The sequence below is a fragment of the Crocuta crocuta genome, unplaced genomic scaffold, assembly GCF_008692635.1.
Source record: "Crocuta crocuta isolate KB4526 unplaced genomic scaffold, BGI_CrCroc_1.0 scaffold132, whole genome shotgun sequence".
Classification (NCBI taxonomy): domain Eukaryota; kingdom Metazoa; phylum Chordata; class Mammalia; order Carnivora; family Hyaenidae; genus Crocuta; species Crocuta crocuta.
Window position 1 is genome coordinate 4,738,105 of NW_027528611.1, and position 15,948 is coordinate 4,754,052.

General features: G+C 59.7%; 1 protein-coding gene across 1 annotated transcript in view; it reads right to left on the reverse strand.

Annotated features, from left to right (window-relative positions):
- The window catches only part of ITPR3 (inositol 1,4,5-trisphosphate receptor type 3), a 69,050-nt gene that overhangs the window by 8,930 nt on the left and 44,172 nt on the right, over window positions 1–15,948 (reverse strand). Inside the window, exons 21-45 of the mRNA XM_077754757.1 lie at window positions 15,778–15,919; window positions 15,111–15,310; window positions 13,797–13,926; window positions 13,217–13,274; window positions 11,925–12,090; window positions 10,793–10,957; window positions 10,636–10,710; window positions 10,086–10,211; window positions 9,325–9,447; window positions 8,813–9,013; window positions 7,493–7,744; window positions 7,104–7,229; window positions 6,845–6,970; window positions 5,513–5,633; window positions 4,543–4,730; window positions 3,852–4,000; window positions 3,544–3,652; window positions 3,327–3,417; window positions 3,039–3,208; window positions 1,704–1,878; window positions 1,362–1,546; window positions 977–1,177; window positions 728–838; window positions 227–322; window positions 6–107 (exon numbers count right to left, since the gene is read on the reverse strand). Coding sequence (XP_077610883.1) covers window positions 6–107; window positions 227–322; window positions 728–838; window positions 977–1,177; window positions 1,362–1,546; window positions 1,704–1,878; window positions 3,039–3,208; window positions 3,327–3,417; window positions 3,544–3,652; window positions 3,852–4,000; window positions 4,543–4,730; window positions 5,513–5,633; window positions 6,845–6,970; window positions 7,104–7,229; window positions 7,493–7,744; window positions 8,813–9,013; window positions 9,325–9,447; window positions 10,086–10,211; window positions 10,636–10,710; window positions 10,793–10,957; window positions 11,925–12,090; window positions 13,217–13,274; window positions 13,797–13,926; window positions 15,111–15,310; window positions 15,778–15,919 — 3,588 coding nt within the window. The remainder of the gene's footprint in view (window positions 1–5; window positions 108–226; window positions 323–727; window positions 839–976; window positions 1,178–1,361; window positions 1,547–1,703; window positions 1,879–3,038; window positions 3,209–3,326; window positions 3,418–3,543; window positions 3,653–3,851; window positions 4,001–4,542; window positions 4,731–5,512; window positions 5,634–6,844; window positions 6,971–7,103; window positions 7,230–7,492; window positions 7,745–8,812; window positions 9,014–9,324; window positions 9,448–10,085; window positions 10,212–10,635; window positions 10,711–10,792; window positions 10,958–11,924; window positions 12,091–13,216; window positions 13,275–13,796; window positions 13,927–15,110; window positions 15,311–15,777; window positions 15,920–15,948) is intronic.

The following is a 15,948-nucleotide window of genomic DNA, read 5'->3' on the forward strand; positions in this document are numbered from 1 at the left end:
GGTACCTGCAGCGCCAGGATGTAGATGTTGTGGCCCACTTCACGTGGGCTCACCTCCGAGTTCTCACGCTCCTCCTCCTGCAGGTAGGCTTTCTTGATGACGTCCACCTGGCAGGGCAGGGCCTGTTTAAATGCCGTCTGCCTCGCGGTAGGGACTGCCCTATCCCCGTCTCCCGACACCCCCCACCAGGCACACCTTCCCACCTGACCCCTGGCCCCCGCCTCACCAGCTCCTGGGGCCGCAAGCTGATGAGGATTCGCTCAGCGTTTTCACTGTCGTGCCGGCTCTCCATCAGAGCCAGGAGCAGCTTGGAGGCATTGTCCTGCGGAGAGGTGGGGAGAGGGGGACAGGCTGAGTCCCCACCGCGTCCCCCAACGACCTCTTCCACTGGCTACTCCATAATAGCCTCTCCTGGCCTGCAAGATGGGCTGGGGCTTTCCCATCCTCACTGTCCCCCAGGACTCGCTGAGAAGTGTCCTGCAAATCCAGCTCACCCTCTAAGCTGCCTTCACCCTACCCCATGGCAAGCACACACAGTCCCCCACAAAGCAGATACCCCCGTGGGAGACCCTCAGATAAACCCAGAACACATCTGCTCTTAGATGTGCATGTAAAGGTGTACATGTGAAACACGCCAACGCACCCCAGGAGGCACACTCAACACACATCGCATGCATTTGTGCATACACATCACAGGCACACTCATGCGGGCTGCCCCGGACCCCACCTTAAGCTGCAGCACCAGATCCATACGGTATTTGCACAGGGGACTGATGTCATTAAGAATCAGGGCCGTGATGATGTCTATGCCATTGGACTCATGCGTCACAATGCAGGTCTGGCGGGAGGCAGTGGGGGACACAGGGCTCAGCACTCTGGTACCCCGGAGGCTCAGTGTCCCCCCTGCCCAGCCTGCTCCCCCCACCGACACGCCCACACTCCCCCTCGGCTGCTCCTGGTTCTCACGGCAGCTTACCTGGTTCTCGTGGCAGGGGCCCTGGCAGTACTCAGTGAGGGTCTCTAGGGTCTGGATGACAAGGCCCACATTGTCCTCATTGATGTAAAGCCCCAGCAGCCCCAGGCCACCGGTAGTGCTGCCGCACATGATGTCCAGGAACTGCAGTGTCTCACACACCAGGTTGTAGTTGGTCTTGTTGTTCTGGGAGCGCAGGAAGTTCTGCAGAGCACAGAAGGGTGGATGTGGCACTGCTCCCGCCGGGAGGCAGAGGCCTGCCTAGAGACCACGACCCTGAGCGCCGCAGGGCTTGACCGCCAGCCACAGGGCAGCCACGCACAGACAGATGGGGAGGGGCGGCCAGGCGCCCACCTGCTGGCTGGGGGAGGGGCGGGCAGGTGCTCACCTGCAGGTCGCGGTTGTGGTTCTCACACAGCAGCTGCAGAAAGCGCAGGATGGGCTGCATGATGAGCACAGACGTGCCCATCTCGTTGCTCTGCACGCGCTCGCCCACCTCGTGCCCCCGGCGCAGGCTGGGGCCCAGCGAATAGCGGGACGGGGAGCCTGGCAGTGAGAAGGAAGCCACGCGGCCTGCAGGGCAAGGCCACGTAAGGCTGCCGGAAGTAACCGGACCCCTGTGTTCTCACCCACAGGCCCCTGCCTGCAGATCCCGCCCAGGGACTGCCCTCACCCTGAAGCCTCTGGCACTGGCCCAGCACCCGCATCCTGTACTGCTGTGACCCCTGACCTTTGGTGGTGGGGTCTGCCGGCTCCCGGTCCTCGCGTGGCTGGCTGCCCAGGTCATTCATGTTGACGGCCACCGTGGACTTGGTCTCCTGCTGGGCCCGCTTCATGCGGTCGTGCAGCACCTTGAAGAAGCGCTCTGACTTCTTGTCGCTGGTCATCAGGTTGTAGAAGGATTTCTGGGGGTGGATAGTGAGATGAGGGACTGGCTCTGAGCAGCCCCTGGTAGGTCCCCTGGGGGGTCTATCCTGCACTGCAGGGACAAGCCCCTGCAGGACCACAGACAAGCCCCTAGATGTGCCCTGGGACTGAGGCTGGGGCAGGGGCCGTGAGGACTGTGGAGGCAGAGGGGAAGGGTCCATATCTGCTGTCACTGGGATGCTAGAGGCCCGCCCTAGCCTCCTCACCCCCACCTGCATCTGCCCTCAGCCCTCCGTCTGCTCCCCATACAGCAGCAGAGATGCCCCTTGGAAGTCCAAGTCTTGTCTCTCTCCTCTGCCTGAAACGCTGCAATGGCCCCATCTTACCCACAGGAAAAGCCACGCCTCACAGCACCCGTGAGGCCACACGACGGCCTGCCACCCCTCTGACCCCAGGGCCCACCACTCTCCACTCCTCTGTCCTCTCCAGCCACATCGGCCACTTCCGCCTCATGGCCTTTGCACCTGCTGCCTGCTCTCCCAGGACAGCACCCACCTGTCCTTGTGCTCACTTCTGCATCCTTGATCCAACGTTCCCCTTTTCAGGAACCTTCCCTGATCCCTGCCCCAGCACTCCCTAAGCCCCTCACCTCCAACATCACTGTCCATCATGCTCTCTGTATTTGGGGGGGTGGGTATGGTTACTGGCTATTGTCCTCACTAGGATACAGGAGCAAGGGAACATGGATGCTATCTTTCCTGTTCGCTACTGAATCCTCAGCGCCTAGAACACTGACAGGCCATGCAAGGCATTCCGTGCGGGCTTACTGAAACAACGCACAGATGAATGCATGGGGACAAAGCAATCAGAGGGGGCTTCTCAGAGGAGGCAGTCCTTTAGCTGGGCCCCAAAGGCTGAGGAGGATGTGGAGGAGGAGGGAAGGAAGCCCGAGCAGAGGCCAAGAGGCAAGCATGATGTGGGCAGCTTGGCGGGGAGGCAGGCTCAGGCCTGGCTTGAACAGGATGGTCGGTGAGGACAGAAAAGAGGCCACACAACACGGGTGCAGTTATGGGAGGTGGGACCACCCACGGGTAGCCAGACTCGTGCTGGCCAGCCGCACCCAGCCCTGCAGCCAGGCCCCTGGCACACCCCTCCTTCTTGTAGCAGGCACCACCCGGGAGCCCCCCCAACTCCACACCTGGATCTCGGTGTTGCCACCATCCAGCAGGCGGATGGCCAGGCCGATGCTCTCCTGGAAGATCTTCTCATTCTTGGTGCTGGTGATAAGGTCACACACCAGCTTGGTGGCCCCCTCCTTGTCCAGCCGGCACTGGGTGGCCGCAATTGCTGACCAGTCTTGGTCCAGGCCTGAAGTTGGGGAGCCCGCTTGAGGGGAGCTGGTAGGGCAGGGGAGCAGAAGGCAGGGCCCAGGGCCTAGGCGAACGGGTTACCCAGAGGCACGGCCAGGGGGGCGGGCGGTACTGACCAGCGCTCATGGGGTCCGAAAGGTCTCCCCTCGAGCTGGACTTCCGGTTCTGGAGGTAGTTTTGTAGCAGCATCTTGCGCAGCTGATTGCCCTAGAGAAAAGGGAGGGCCCACAGGGGAACTTTTTACCATCGAACCACTGGCAGGCCAGGCCCGGCCCCGAGCCCCGGGCACTCCTGGCCGGGCCCGCACGGTATCCAGCTCGCCTGGCCACTCACCCGGTCCCCATACTTGGCCTTCTTGAGCAGCATTTGCTGCAGGGTCCGCAGCACCTTGACACACAGCTTCTCCTCTGACTCCATGAGGTCCTTGGTGTGCTGGATCAGCCTGGCCAGTGAGGAAGGACGGACGCGTGGGGCGGCCTCTGATGCCCACCTCCAGCCACCTCCCCTGCCCTGTGCTGGCCAGGGACGCAAGCAGCCCCCTGACCCCGTGGGCTGCCCAGCCCCCACAGGGCCCTTCCCTGTCCCAGGCTGCCTTGTGCCCGCCATTCCCCCACCCCCGGCCAGGCTGCCACTGCACTCACTTGGACAGGAAGCCCCCACTCTCGCAGCGCTGGTAGGCCTCACTGCCCTCCAGGAAGAGCAGCTCGGGCCAGTGCAGGACATCTACCAGCACAGACAGCTCAGCCTGTACCAGTGGCCTCAGCCGCTCCTCCAGGGCCGTGATGATGTCCTGGAGCGGGCATGGCACAGTCACCACCGGGCCAGGCGCAGGCCATCCAGGGCCCACGGATGAGTGAGGCCTGATTGCCATTCCCCACTCCCCAGCACCAGGGGGCCCCACGGATTCCTCTGAGCCTATCTAAGGAACCACCCTGAACAATGCAGGATGCCTGTCTGCTTAGAGTCACTGGCCCTGCCTTTTCACCCAGCCTCTCATCTAGCTGTGTGACCTGGGCAAACCCCTCACCCTCACCCTCTCTGGGCCTCGGTCTCCCATCACGTGGGGATGGCAAGAAGTGTGTGTAGGTAGATAATGCGTTGCATAAACAGGAAGGGGCTCTAAGGACTGAGAGTTGTCCTGAGCCCCTTCGTGCGCACCAGCCCCACTAGCAGATGCCTGGCTCCTCCTGGCCCTTGGTGCCCAGCCCAGGGCCTGCCCTTAGCAGGGGACTCCCTCCTGGGGAGTGCGTGCAGCACAGGACAGGACGCTTCCCTGGAACATGCCCTTCCAGAGCAGCTCTTAGGGCAGGAGCCGGGCAGCCCCACACCCACCTGCAGCTTCTCGATGATGTTCTTGTAGTCCCACTGGTTGGCGGTGGGCGTGACGCGGGGGAAGGCCCGCGTGGCCGTCTTGTAGCTGGAGGTGTTGCGCTGGGCCGCTGCACAGCTGGGGCCGCTGCTGAGCAGCAGGCTGATGTGCGCATCCAAGTCCATGGGCAGGGAGATGGCCCGGCCTTTGGCTGGGGGAGAGGGGAGGGTGCTGGAGGGCAGGTGGGGGGCTCAGCCAGCCAGAGGGGCCAGGCTCAGGCAGCTGTACCAGGGGACAGGGTGCACTAACCGAAGTTCTGAGGGACATGCTGGCCCCCACTTGGACTGAGGTGGCCTCTTCCCTTTTGGGGTAAAAAGAGGGAGTTTCTGGGGCACCTGGGTGGTTCAGTTGGTTCAGCGTCTGACTTTGGCTCAGATCATGATCTCACCACTCATGGGTTCAAGCCCTGGTTTGGGCTCTGTGCTGACAGCTCAGAGCCTAGAGCCTGCTTTGGATTCTGTGTCTCACTCTCTCTCTGCCCCTGCCCCACTCACACTCTATCTCTCTCTCAAAAATGAGTCAATGTTAAAAAAATTTTTTTAAAAATAGAGGAGTTTCTGCCTCTTTGATTCTACCCTGGCTCCACACTGGACCCTCCCCTTCTCGCTCCCACCTTTGCTCTCCCCTTCCCCAATGCTCCCTAACAACCTACAGGCCTCCCTTCTGCCCAAAACTATTTGCAAGCACAGGAAACTTTGGTTGGGGGATGTCCCCCCAGCATTCTACTCTGGGGAACTGACTCAAAGGAGAAAAGCGCTTCTCTCTATGGCTAAGTAGCTAGTTAGACACCAAGAAGGACTTACTGAGAACTACCTGGGAGCAGATGACGAGCAAGCTTAGGAATAATGGGTTTATTCCTAAGGCAGGCATCCCTGCGGCGAAGGGAGGGGAGGAGGGGTGGTTGGAGCTAGCCAGTGCCCCTGGCACACTCACCCACCATGGCGAGGGTCCGGATGCAGGCCTCCACGGAGCCCTTGTGCTGCTGCTGCAGCCACGGACACTCGAGCAGCCGTGTGGTGGACTGCAGCAGCTGCACCACGATTGTCTGGTGGGTCTGCAAGAGGCAACACACCTACTGCTACAGCCTGACCCACTCTCCACCCTGGGACAGCCCCAGGCCCAGTGACCAGAGCCCACTGAGAATGGGCATAATAGAGGAACAAGGCCTCCAAGAGATACCATGTGCCTTTGTGCCAATTGGAAAAAGGTACCCCCTTTCCTCTCAGCAGTACACAACCTGCCCAACTGTACATGGCAGCCCTGTAAGAATTCCCCAAGGTCCAGACCTGGGGCTTCTAGTCCTATTGCTAGGCTTTTCCTTCCTTTAAAAAATTTTTTTTAATAAATTAATAGTGGAAAGGTGATATATTTACATGGTTCAAAACCCAAAGTATGTTATGAAAAGGCATACTTTGAGAAGTGTCACCCCAACCTTGACCCCATCAGCCCCATTCTCCCCACTCTGCCCTGGGGCTCATGAGAGGTGGGGAAAACTGATGCTATTACCCATAGTCCCAAAGTAGTCCCAGGGCCCAAACATACATGTGTCAAAACAAACCCACCCTTGCTGAGAGACTAGGACCCACTCCGCCCTCAGTCCATCTATAGGTGGCCCCTCTCTTGGTCACTGGTGTGTCCATCCAGGATTCCTTTATGATTTAGGTATTGTCGCAGGCTCCCTCCTCCAGGGAGCCTGCCTCTCTTTCCTTCAAGAGGCTCTGGACTATGATGTCTGGGAATCTGGGAATCGACTGAGGGGCCATGACTCTTCCAGTGATTTAAGGCAAACTTCTGTTCGCTAGCCTAGAGCCTGTCTGCTGATACGGGTAAGTGAGACTCCAGAAGGTTGGCCACTTCAGTCCTGGGGCACCTGATCAACTAAGCCACACACCAAAGATCTCTGTGCCTCGGACCCTCTGGAATACTGCTCTGGCTCTGCTGTCCATTGAGTCAGGCGTGACCATCTTGCCTTCGGGGAGGAAGTGCTGCCAGCTGCCCCCGCCACCTGGGATCCGTCCTACCTAGAGAACTTACCAGTTCCTGTTCTAGGGTACGGTCCCCACTGTAATTCCTGACCCACAGAAATTACAGAAGAATAAATGTTCGTTGTTTTAAACTGCTCGGGTTTGGGGGGACTTGTTACACAGCATATGTAACTAGCACACTCGTATATGTCCTCCTGCTATGTCTCTGTGTATCAGAAACAAACAAATATATATCCTCTTCCTTCCCTACACAAAGGCTGTGCGGGCAGGAGCAGCCCACCTGCAGGGAGGTGCTGTTCTCAGAGAACGGAGAGCTGAAGAAGGCGTTGATGGTGTCCAGCACGACGGTCAGCACGTACTTCTCCAGGGTGGGGTCAGTCAGGCGCTTCTCCCGCTTACTGCAGACCTGGGGTAGGAGAGAGAGATGCCTGGGGGGGCCCACCACTCCCCCCCCCAGAAGACTGCTGGGGCTCCCAACCACGACCCTGCCCAGCACAGCGCACCCACAAGCCCACACCCTCCCCTCCCCAGGGACAGACCCGAGCCATGTCCAGGGTGAAGTTCTCAAAGAGTGTCCAGATGTGGTTGCTGGTGTAGATCTCCTTCATCTCCACCTCTGTGTCAACATAGCAGTGATTCACGAAGTTCACGTAGGCCATTTTCACCTGCGCAGCCGGGAGCAAGGTCAGGGGCGCTGGCAAGGCCGCCGGCCCAGGCTCTCCCTCTCTGCACTCCCCCGATTCTCCCCTTTCCTCCCCGTTCCTCCTCTCCCCACACCCCTCCCACCCTCCCCCACGTCTGCCACTCCCCCACTTTCCTTACCAGCCTCTTCCTTCCCTGCCATTGCAAGGCTGCCTCAGCCTGGCTCTACGCTTCTCCCCCGGCCGTCCCCACCCTCCGCAGCCACCTCTCCCAGTCCCCAGAGGACCTCGGTGATGCAGTCCTCGTGTGTCACCACAGACACCACGTCCTCCAGGGGCAGCAGGGAGGTGCACTTGATCTCGGTGTAGACGTTCTTGCCCTCGGCGCAGGCAGCCAGCAAGTCCACCAGGGAGATGTGATACATGAGGGGGCTGTGGTCCTCCACGCCATCCCGGGCGGCCTTCATCATGTCCAGCAGGTGCGTCAGTGAGGCTTTGTCATTGTAGAACACGACCACATCGTCACCTGCGTTGGTCAGCTGTGGGCAGGAGGGGTGCCCTGTCAGACCCCCCCCAGTCCAGCAGGCCCTGGGTGTACCCAAGAGAGATTGGGACCCGGACCTCAGCCCTCACCTGACATTCAGGCAAACCCTCCCCTGCCTGGCCCTGGGGGGCCGTAGGCTGATGTCTCAGGCCCTCTGCCATCCGGGCCGAGCCCTGGACCCAGAAAGCGCCCCCTCCTCCTCTAAGGTAAGAAGTCCCATTCAGGCTTGTTTCAGAGGTGCCTCCTCCAGGAAGCCCTTGCAAATCCCACCCCTGCCTGGCTCACCACTCCGCCACTCCTCAGTGCTCCCACAGTGTATGATGTAAAGCCTCACAGAGCACACGCTGTTTCAGAGGTGCCTCTGCCAGGAAGCCCTTGCAAATCCCACCCTTGCCTGGCTCACCCCATCCCCCATTCCCCAGTGCTCCCACAGTGTGTAATTTAAAGCCTCACAGAGCACTCACTGCATCCTCTCATATCAGCAATTATGTTATTCACGGGAATATAATAACAGCAATTAATAATTCACACAGCACAGCCCTCCCAACTCAGGGCATCTCGTTTATTAGGTCCCTCATCTCACTTCCCCGGGCTCCTTCCTCCCCCGCCCCCACTCCATGCAGTAAGAGGCCCCAGGGCAGAGTCCCCGTCTCTTCCAGATTGAGACTCAGCCCTCGACCCTCCATGGCTTCAGGTAAACAGACCTACTGAGTACCCGCAATGTGCCAGATGCAGGGGCCCGGGCACGAAGGCTGTGGTCGCCCCGCCCCGAGCTCACATGCAACTGCTCCCCCGACGTGCCCAGTACCGGTGATTTTTTAAGTACATAGTAACAGAAGGCTAAACGAGGGAAGGAGGGTTTGCACTTTCAGGCCTATTATCTGAGTTCCGCTAGACCGGCCTCTGTGAGCTTAGCTCTCCCTCGGCCGTCCAGCACCCTCAGCGTTCCTCTCGCTGCCTGACTCCTCCATCCCGGGGTCCCGCCTCCCGAGCGCTCCCTCTCTGTGGCCTCCACCTGAGCTCCCGTGCGCCACCACCCCCCAACCCCCCGCCCCTTCCTCACCTCCGTCATGATCATGTCCTGGCACTTCTTGACGTACTTGCCCTCGGCCTTGATGACGGTGTGCAGGAAGTCCAGGTACTGAACGTGCCGCCCGTGTGTGGCCAGCAGGTGCACGAAGTGCTGCAGCACGGGCTCGCTGATTTCAGAGCACAGCTGGTAGTTGTTCAGGAAGATGTGCTGCATGGTCTCTGCCTCCAGGAGCTGCGGGGAGCGCGCCCGTCAGAAAGGGGGGACCCAGGGGCGCCTGGGTGGCTTAGTCGGTTAAGCGTCCGACTTTCGCTTAGGTCATGATCTCGCGGTTCGTGGGTTCGGGCCCCGCGTCGGGCTCTGTGCTGACTGCCAGCTCAGAGCCTGGAGCCTGTTTCAGAGTCTGTGACCCTCTCTCTCTCTGACCCTCCCCTGCTCACGCTGTCTCTCTCTCTCCTAGAAATAAATAAAACATTTAAAAAAAAAAAAAGAAAGGGGGGACCCAGGCCCCGCTCCGGCCAGCTGCCTCCACTCGGCGCCCTTACCCCCGGGGTGAGGAAGAGGTGCAGGTGCTTGTGCAGCAGGGCCTGGTTGCCGGGGTTCCCCGCGCAGAACTTCTGCAGGAACTGGTGCGTGTACCGCAGAATCTCCATCATCTTGGCATCGCCCTGGGCATGGGGTGGGGGGAGGGGAGCAAGGTGAGGTCAGGCCTGGTACCTGAGCTCCCATAGGTGTGGGGGCAGGTCAGGGCTTGGGATTGGGACCACAGGGAGGCTGGGTTCAAGGTGAAAGCTGGGCCACCAGGTCAGGACAAGGAAACGTGTGAGGGGCTGGGGGTCAGAGGGTGAGGTGAGGCTGGAGGGGGAGCGAGGCTGAGGGATCAGGGTCAAGTGAACGCTGGGATGGTGTCAGGCTCAAGAGTCAGTGTGAGGCTTGAGACAGATCAAGATCAAGGTCAGTCAAGGGGGAGGCATGCAGGGTCAAAGATTGAAATGAGGCTAAATTTAGAGTCAGGGACCAGGTCAGACTAGGAGGTCAGAGTGAGGCCAGGGTGTGGCATCAAAGTCAGGGGTCAGTACGAGGCCTGTATTGACATCATGAGTCAAGGGGTCACGTGGATCAAGGTAAGGGGAGGACGGTCAAAGGTTACAATGAAGTTGAGATTATCCAGCCACAGAGGGAAACAGAAGCCAGGATCACGCTCAGAATCGGGGTGAGGCTGGGTGAGGTTAGCATCCGGGGCTAGCGTGTGGTTGGGGTTAAATTGGCGCTCAGGGTGAAGCTGCCCTGGGGATCCAGAGGCCACCTTGTCATAGGGGATCTGCAGCAGGTCCAGCATGACTTTGTGGGCGTCCATGTTCTTGAGCAGCCTCTGCTGCTTCTTCCTCATCTGCTCCCCAACGCCGCACATCTTATTCAGCCGCTCCAGGATCTGGGGGGAGTGGAGGGTGAGCTCAGACCCCTTCCCTCCACCTCAAGCTTCCCCTCCACCCAAGGCCCTGCTCAGGCTGGCCAGAGTACCCTGCCAACCCCAGCCAAGCCCCAGCTCACACTGGGGACGGGACGGGGGAAAGAGGCCGTGGTCACTGTGTCAGATCACCGCAACAAGGCCACGAAGCACTAAAAACCCAATCCCATCCATAAAAGTAAATAGAACAATATGACTGTGAAATGGAATTTCATTAAATTCCTTCAGCTTTAAAACAAGGCCATCTGGACCTTGGCAGGGCTGTTTTTAATGCGCGGGAAAAGTCAGAAGGCGTCTATTTTGAGGACCAGTGGCCGGCAGAGTGGAGAGGCAGGAGAGGCCAGGCCCCAGAGCCTCCAGGGGGATCCCGGGGCCCCCGGCCACTCACGCCCTTGACGATCTGGTAGTTCTCACTGCTCTTCTCCCCAGGTGGGTGCAGAAAGCCCTCCTCGTCTGTGGGCCGCTGTGGACACAGGGAATGGGGGTCAGCCAGGCCCAGCCCTTGCTGGGAGCCCTGTCCCCCCAAACCCCGCGACCTCGCACACCTCCTTCTTATCTTTGGCAGTGCCTGCCTCCACTTCCTCGCCCTTGCTGCTGCCCTTCTTGTCGACCCACAGCTCCGACTTCTCGACCATGGTCCGCAGCCGGTCCAGCTCCGACTTGATCACCTTGTAGTTCTCCACGTCCTGAGCTGAGATCAGCAGCTGCACCTGAAGGTTGAAGACGGGACTGCCTGGTGAGATGGGCACCCCAGGTCCACTGCCTCGCAGAGAACCCCAGCGCCTGCCCCGTCGCAGGCCTCTGGTCCTGGCATCTCCATTCCGCCTCTGCTCCTACTCAGTGTTTATGGCCTTGCCATAGTCCACCGCCTCCAGGAAGCCTTCCCTGATGGCCGAAGGCCTCCCTGCACTCCTGGGCATGAGCTGCCCCATCACCTGCCTTCAGCAACTCATTGGCTTGTACCGTGAAGGCATGTCACTTGGCCACTCGGACCCCAAACAGGGCAGGGCAAAGCACACTGGCATCACTGAGTGCTGGCTGAAAGAGGGATCTGAATCTTGGCTCCCACTTCACTCGCTCTGGCCAGTGGGTAAGGAGGGAAAGCTTCCTGGGCCTCAATGTCCCTCTCTATAAAAACGGGAATGAGAGCAGTAACCATGTTGCTAGGGCTGCTGCGAGAATTCCATTAACGCGAGGCCAATGCTGTGTCTGGCACACCCTTGCTAAATGCCAGTCCCATTTCCCGGGGTGCTGTCAAGATCACACGACACTGCGAGAACACAACCAGTCACCTTAGTGAGGGCTGACTGCATGCCAGGCGTGATCTGAAGCACTTAGCAAACCCGCGCACGTGCTATATAGTTTGTAAACTATGAAGTGCCATCCACATCATAGAAAGCGACAGGCCTTGCGTTAGGCTGAGAGGTAACAAAGATGGCCAAGCCTTGGCCTTCACATTTAAGGGGTTCAGCAAGGCCAAGAACCCCAAATAGGCATCTTGAGCTTCCCCCGAGCTGTGAACATCTACATCATGGTTGACTCCTTGGTGCCCAGCACAGGCCAGCGTCCAGCTGGCGCACTCGCCTGCTCAGTGCCGGGGTTAGGGGGGCTGGAGGGCCAACCCCTGGGCCTCCTCCCACCTCCCCAAGGGCAAGGGGGCTCAGACAGGAGCGGCACCTGCTTGAAGGTGTGCATGGCCTCCTGGCGCTGGCTGAAATGCTTGAAGAGCAGCTGCAGGGCCCCCGAGACCAGCGGCGCGTAGTCGTGCATGGTGAGGTGGATAAGCACGCGCAGGAACATGCGGCCACCCTCGTCGTCCACCTCTAGCATGCTGCTGGTCTTCCTGCAGCACGGGCGGGGCGCACGGTCGGCCCGTGAGCTCCCCGCCGGTCGAAGGGAAAAGCGTGCTCCCCACCACCCCTTAGCAGATGCAGCGCTGGGTGCAATACTTGCTAAAAATCCTCCCCAGTTGGTAAATAGTCACTGCCCTGAGCTCCCGGAGTGACCCCCGTGTTCCCTTTGATTAAACAACCGAAGCAGGGACCCTTCACACGGGACCCACAGACACACACACACACACACACACACACACACACCGTCCCAGGGATTCACAGAGATCGGCCGGGGCCACGGACAGAGGATGGGCAAAATCCACGGCTTCGGCTTTACCAACCTCTAACTTAAAATGCAGCATTTCCTTCAGTGAGAAAAAATTAGCAGTACCTGTGATTCGGTCACCACAACAAATCACAGATGTTTTCACAACACCTTACAGTTGTTACGAAAATCGCGAAATGCTGCTTGCGTTCATCGCCACTTCGAAATCATGGTACTAATTACAGCCCTGGCACAGCTTGTCATTTAGTGTGTTAATAAAAAGGCCCATACCTAATCAGCACATCCAATTTGGTTTCTTCAATATTTTGATAACTGTGTCTCAAAGCACTTGCCTTCCTTTGTAACTTATGTGCTTTTTTAAAATGAATTTAAAAATGCCATTCTGAGCAGGGCTCCAAGGGCTTCATTAGATGCCAAGAGTGTGGCATGGAAATGGTTAAGAGCCCCCAAGCCCCAGGACGAGCCCTCCCCACTCCAGCCCTCTGTACAGCGGCCTTCCCTCCCCACCTCCCCCTGCTCCCCTCCAGCTACCTGGCCCAAGTCCCGATGCACAAACAGAAGCACAACAGCTCTGGGTGAGGGCAGGGGAATGACCAAGATGACACTAAGGTCCAGGCGGCCCCTGCATCACTGGGGCTGGGTAGGCCTGACAGGGCGAATGCACAAAGCCAAGGAGCCCCCAGCCCCAGAGCCCGGCGAAGGGCTACAGGGGGGATAAGACCCAGCAGGAGGGGCCAGCCCCAGCCCTGGGAAACCCAGCTTCGGAGACCCCAAGAAGGGGGTTCTCACACCTGTGTCAGCATCCCCCACCCAACCCCACATACAACCCCCCAGCTCGAGCCTGGCCTCACCCTACTCCAAACATGGCCTCCGCCTGCTCCCCGATGCGGTCCAGGTTCATGTTAGCAGCTGTGGGGAGCAAGAGTGGGCAGATGGGGGCAGGCAGCAGGTCCATGCCCAGGGAAGATGGGGATCAGAAGGGTGAGGGAGCAGGGCGGCGCCCAAGCCACCGAGTTCCCTACACTGGCTAAGGGGCGGCCCTGCCCACATGCTCCTTCCCAGGGCAGCCCCACTGCCCGGCAGGGGCGAGCAGCGTTCTGAACTGGGCATCAGGAGACCTGGGTCCTGGTCTGGTTCAGCCTCTGACTGGCTCTGACCTTAGGCAAGTCCCTGCCTCTCTATGAGCCTCAGTTTCTCCATTTGGGAAGTGGAGAGAATAATCTCTGCCCTCACTTCTCACCATGGCAATTAAATGAGATGTTAGGGAGGAAAGGCCCTTGCAGGCTGGGGAAACAGAGGCAAAGCTGGGGATCCAGCCCCGTGGCATCCCCCAGCCTCCACCCCACCGATGTGTATCCCTGGGCGAGTCAGACGGCCTCAGCCTGAAGGCAGGGGAAGGCAGGGGTGGGGAAGGCAGGAGTGAGGGCTCACTGGTGGAGTCGAAGGCCGGGGCTGTGCCGTCGGCCCCGCTGTCCTGCATGGGGAACACCTCCACAAACTCCTTCTTGAAGACGGACAGCAGGTAGGAGATGCGGTAATCCAGGCGGACGTTCAGGATGAACTGGAGAAGTGGGGAGGGACGGGGCGAGGATTGGACTGAGGTCGGAAGGCCAGTCGTGCCCCGGGGGGGGCGGGAGGGGGTACCCTGAATGAGCTCTAGCACTCAGGGCGGGTGTGTGTGTGTGTGTGTGTGTGTGTGTGTCGGCATAGATATTCAAGACTCGTCTACCCGGGGAGCTCCAGGGTGCCCTCTCCTCCACTCCTGCTCCAGTGAAGAGGGGTGACACCTCCTCTCCAAATTAGGCAGAGACCCCCCCCCCCTTCCGAGGTCCCAGCCCACTCAGCTCCTCCTTCCCAGCCAAGATACTGACAGGAAAGAGAAAAAGCTCCGCCCACTCTCATCCTCCTATCTTGCTCTGCCTGGGGCCAGGACGCAGGTGGGTGGAGAACTGAAGACTGAGGGGGAGCAGGAGAGGCCACTGTGGGGGGCGGGGGTGAGGACACAAGGTTTGAGGACACCCTTGACTGGCCTCTATCGTTATGGGGCACAGAGCTTCTGGCCATACCCCAGGACACAGATCCGGAAGCCCTTAGTCCCTAGATGAATCCGAATCTCCCTCCTCTGTCTCCCCTGACCAGGCCCTGCTCGGACTGGGTCCCCATGGAGGTCACTGTATTACCCTTCCCATCCTCTGCTGACGCCAAGGCCAAAGCAAGCATCCTTAGCGTTCCTCGGGATCCTGCCAGCCCCTTCTCCAAGTGCTGCTAGGGGGTCTCAGACAAGACTCAGAACAGGAAAACTGTATCTGCCTCACCAAGAAACGGGCTCTCAAAGCTCCAGCTCGGCTTCAACATCTCTGTATGATGGCAGGAAAGTCCCCTCCGCCCCCCCTTCCTTTCCTCGTCTGTACAATGGAGGAACAGAGATGGGCTTTAGTGCACAGCCGAATCACCTAGGGGGCTTATCGCAGCACAAACCGTGGGCCTGCCTCAGGGGCTCCTGATCCGCAGGCCTGGGGCAGGGCCCGAGAACACGCATTTCTGACTTCCCTGGTGAGGCTGATGAGGCTGGTCCAAGGACCACACTCTGAGAACCACTGGGGGCTACCCAGCCAATCACTCTGGAGCCCGCCAGTACTGGATCCTATAACCTGAGTGGGAGCTCACCCCACCACCCTTCCTGTCTCAGGCCCCCCTCTCCTGCCCTATTCCCAATGCCTCCCACCATCGCCCTGGCCCAGCCACCTGCAAGATTTCCAGGATCTTCAGCTTGGTCTCCATCACCACGATGTCTTCGTTGTCCTCGAACTTGCTTCGGTCCAGCGGCTCAGCGGCACCAGCGCCCGCAGGCAGGCCGGGGGCGCCAAAGACAGACTGCTTTCGGCTCAGCACCATGGTGGACATCATGTGGCCCACACCCTGGATGGACCGCCGCACGTTCTTGCCTGCGGAGCGGGAAGTGCATGGGGATCGTAGGCATGCACAGCAGGACCCCTCAGTCTGACTCTAGCTCTGTCAGCTGTGGTGCTAACCCAGAAGGGCTTCCTGGAGGAGGTGAGCTTTAAGCCAAATCTGGGCTAAGAAGTGATGGCCAGGGCAAAGGTGGCCATCTGACAACGGATGGCAGGGCTGTTCCCCCCCACCTCCTGGGCCTGACAGGGAGCTCCTCGGGCAGGGCCTGTGTCTCCCCTCCTCCCTCATTATCTCCCCTCAAGACCAAGATGGACGGAAGGCAACACCCCAGGCCCCAGGGTCTTCACAGAGCCTGGACAGGAGCTCCCCTAGACCAGGAGAGGCCAGGAGGCAGGCTGCACAAGGGGGTTGATCAGAGAGAGCTTCCGGCACTGGGAGGAGACGGAGGACCACCAGGGTTGGGGGCGGGGGAGGGGAGGGGCTGGCCAAGAAGCCTCACCGCCTGAGTCATCGTAGGCCTGCAGCATGGCTGGGGGCCCCTGCACGCAGTCGATGATGCCCAACAGAGTGCGAGTGAGCCGCAACAGCTCACTGAAGCTGTAGAATCCGAAGTAGATGAGATTGTGCGCCAGGCTGACCACCTGCGTGGGCAGGAGGCGGGGCCGAGGGG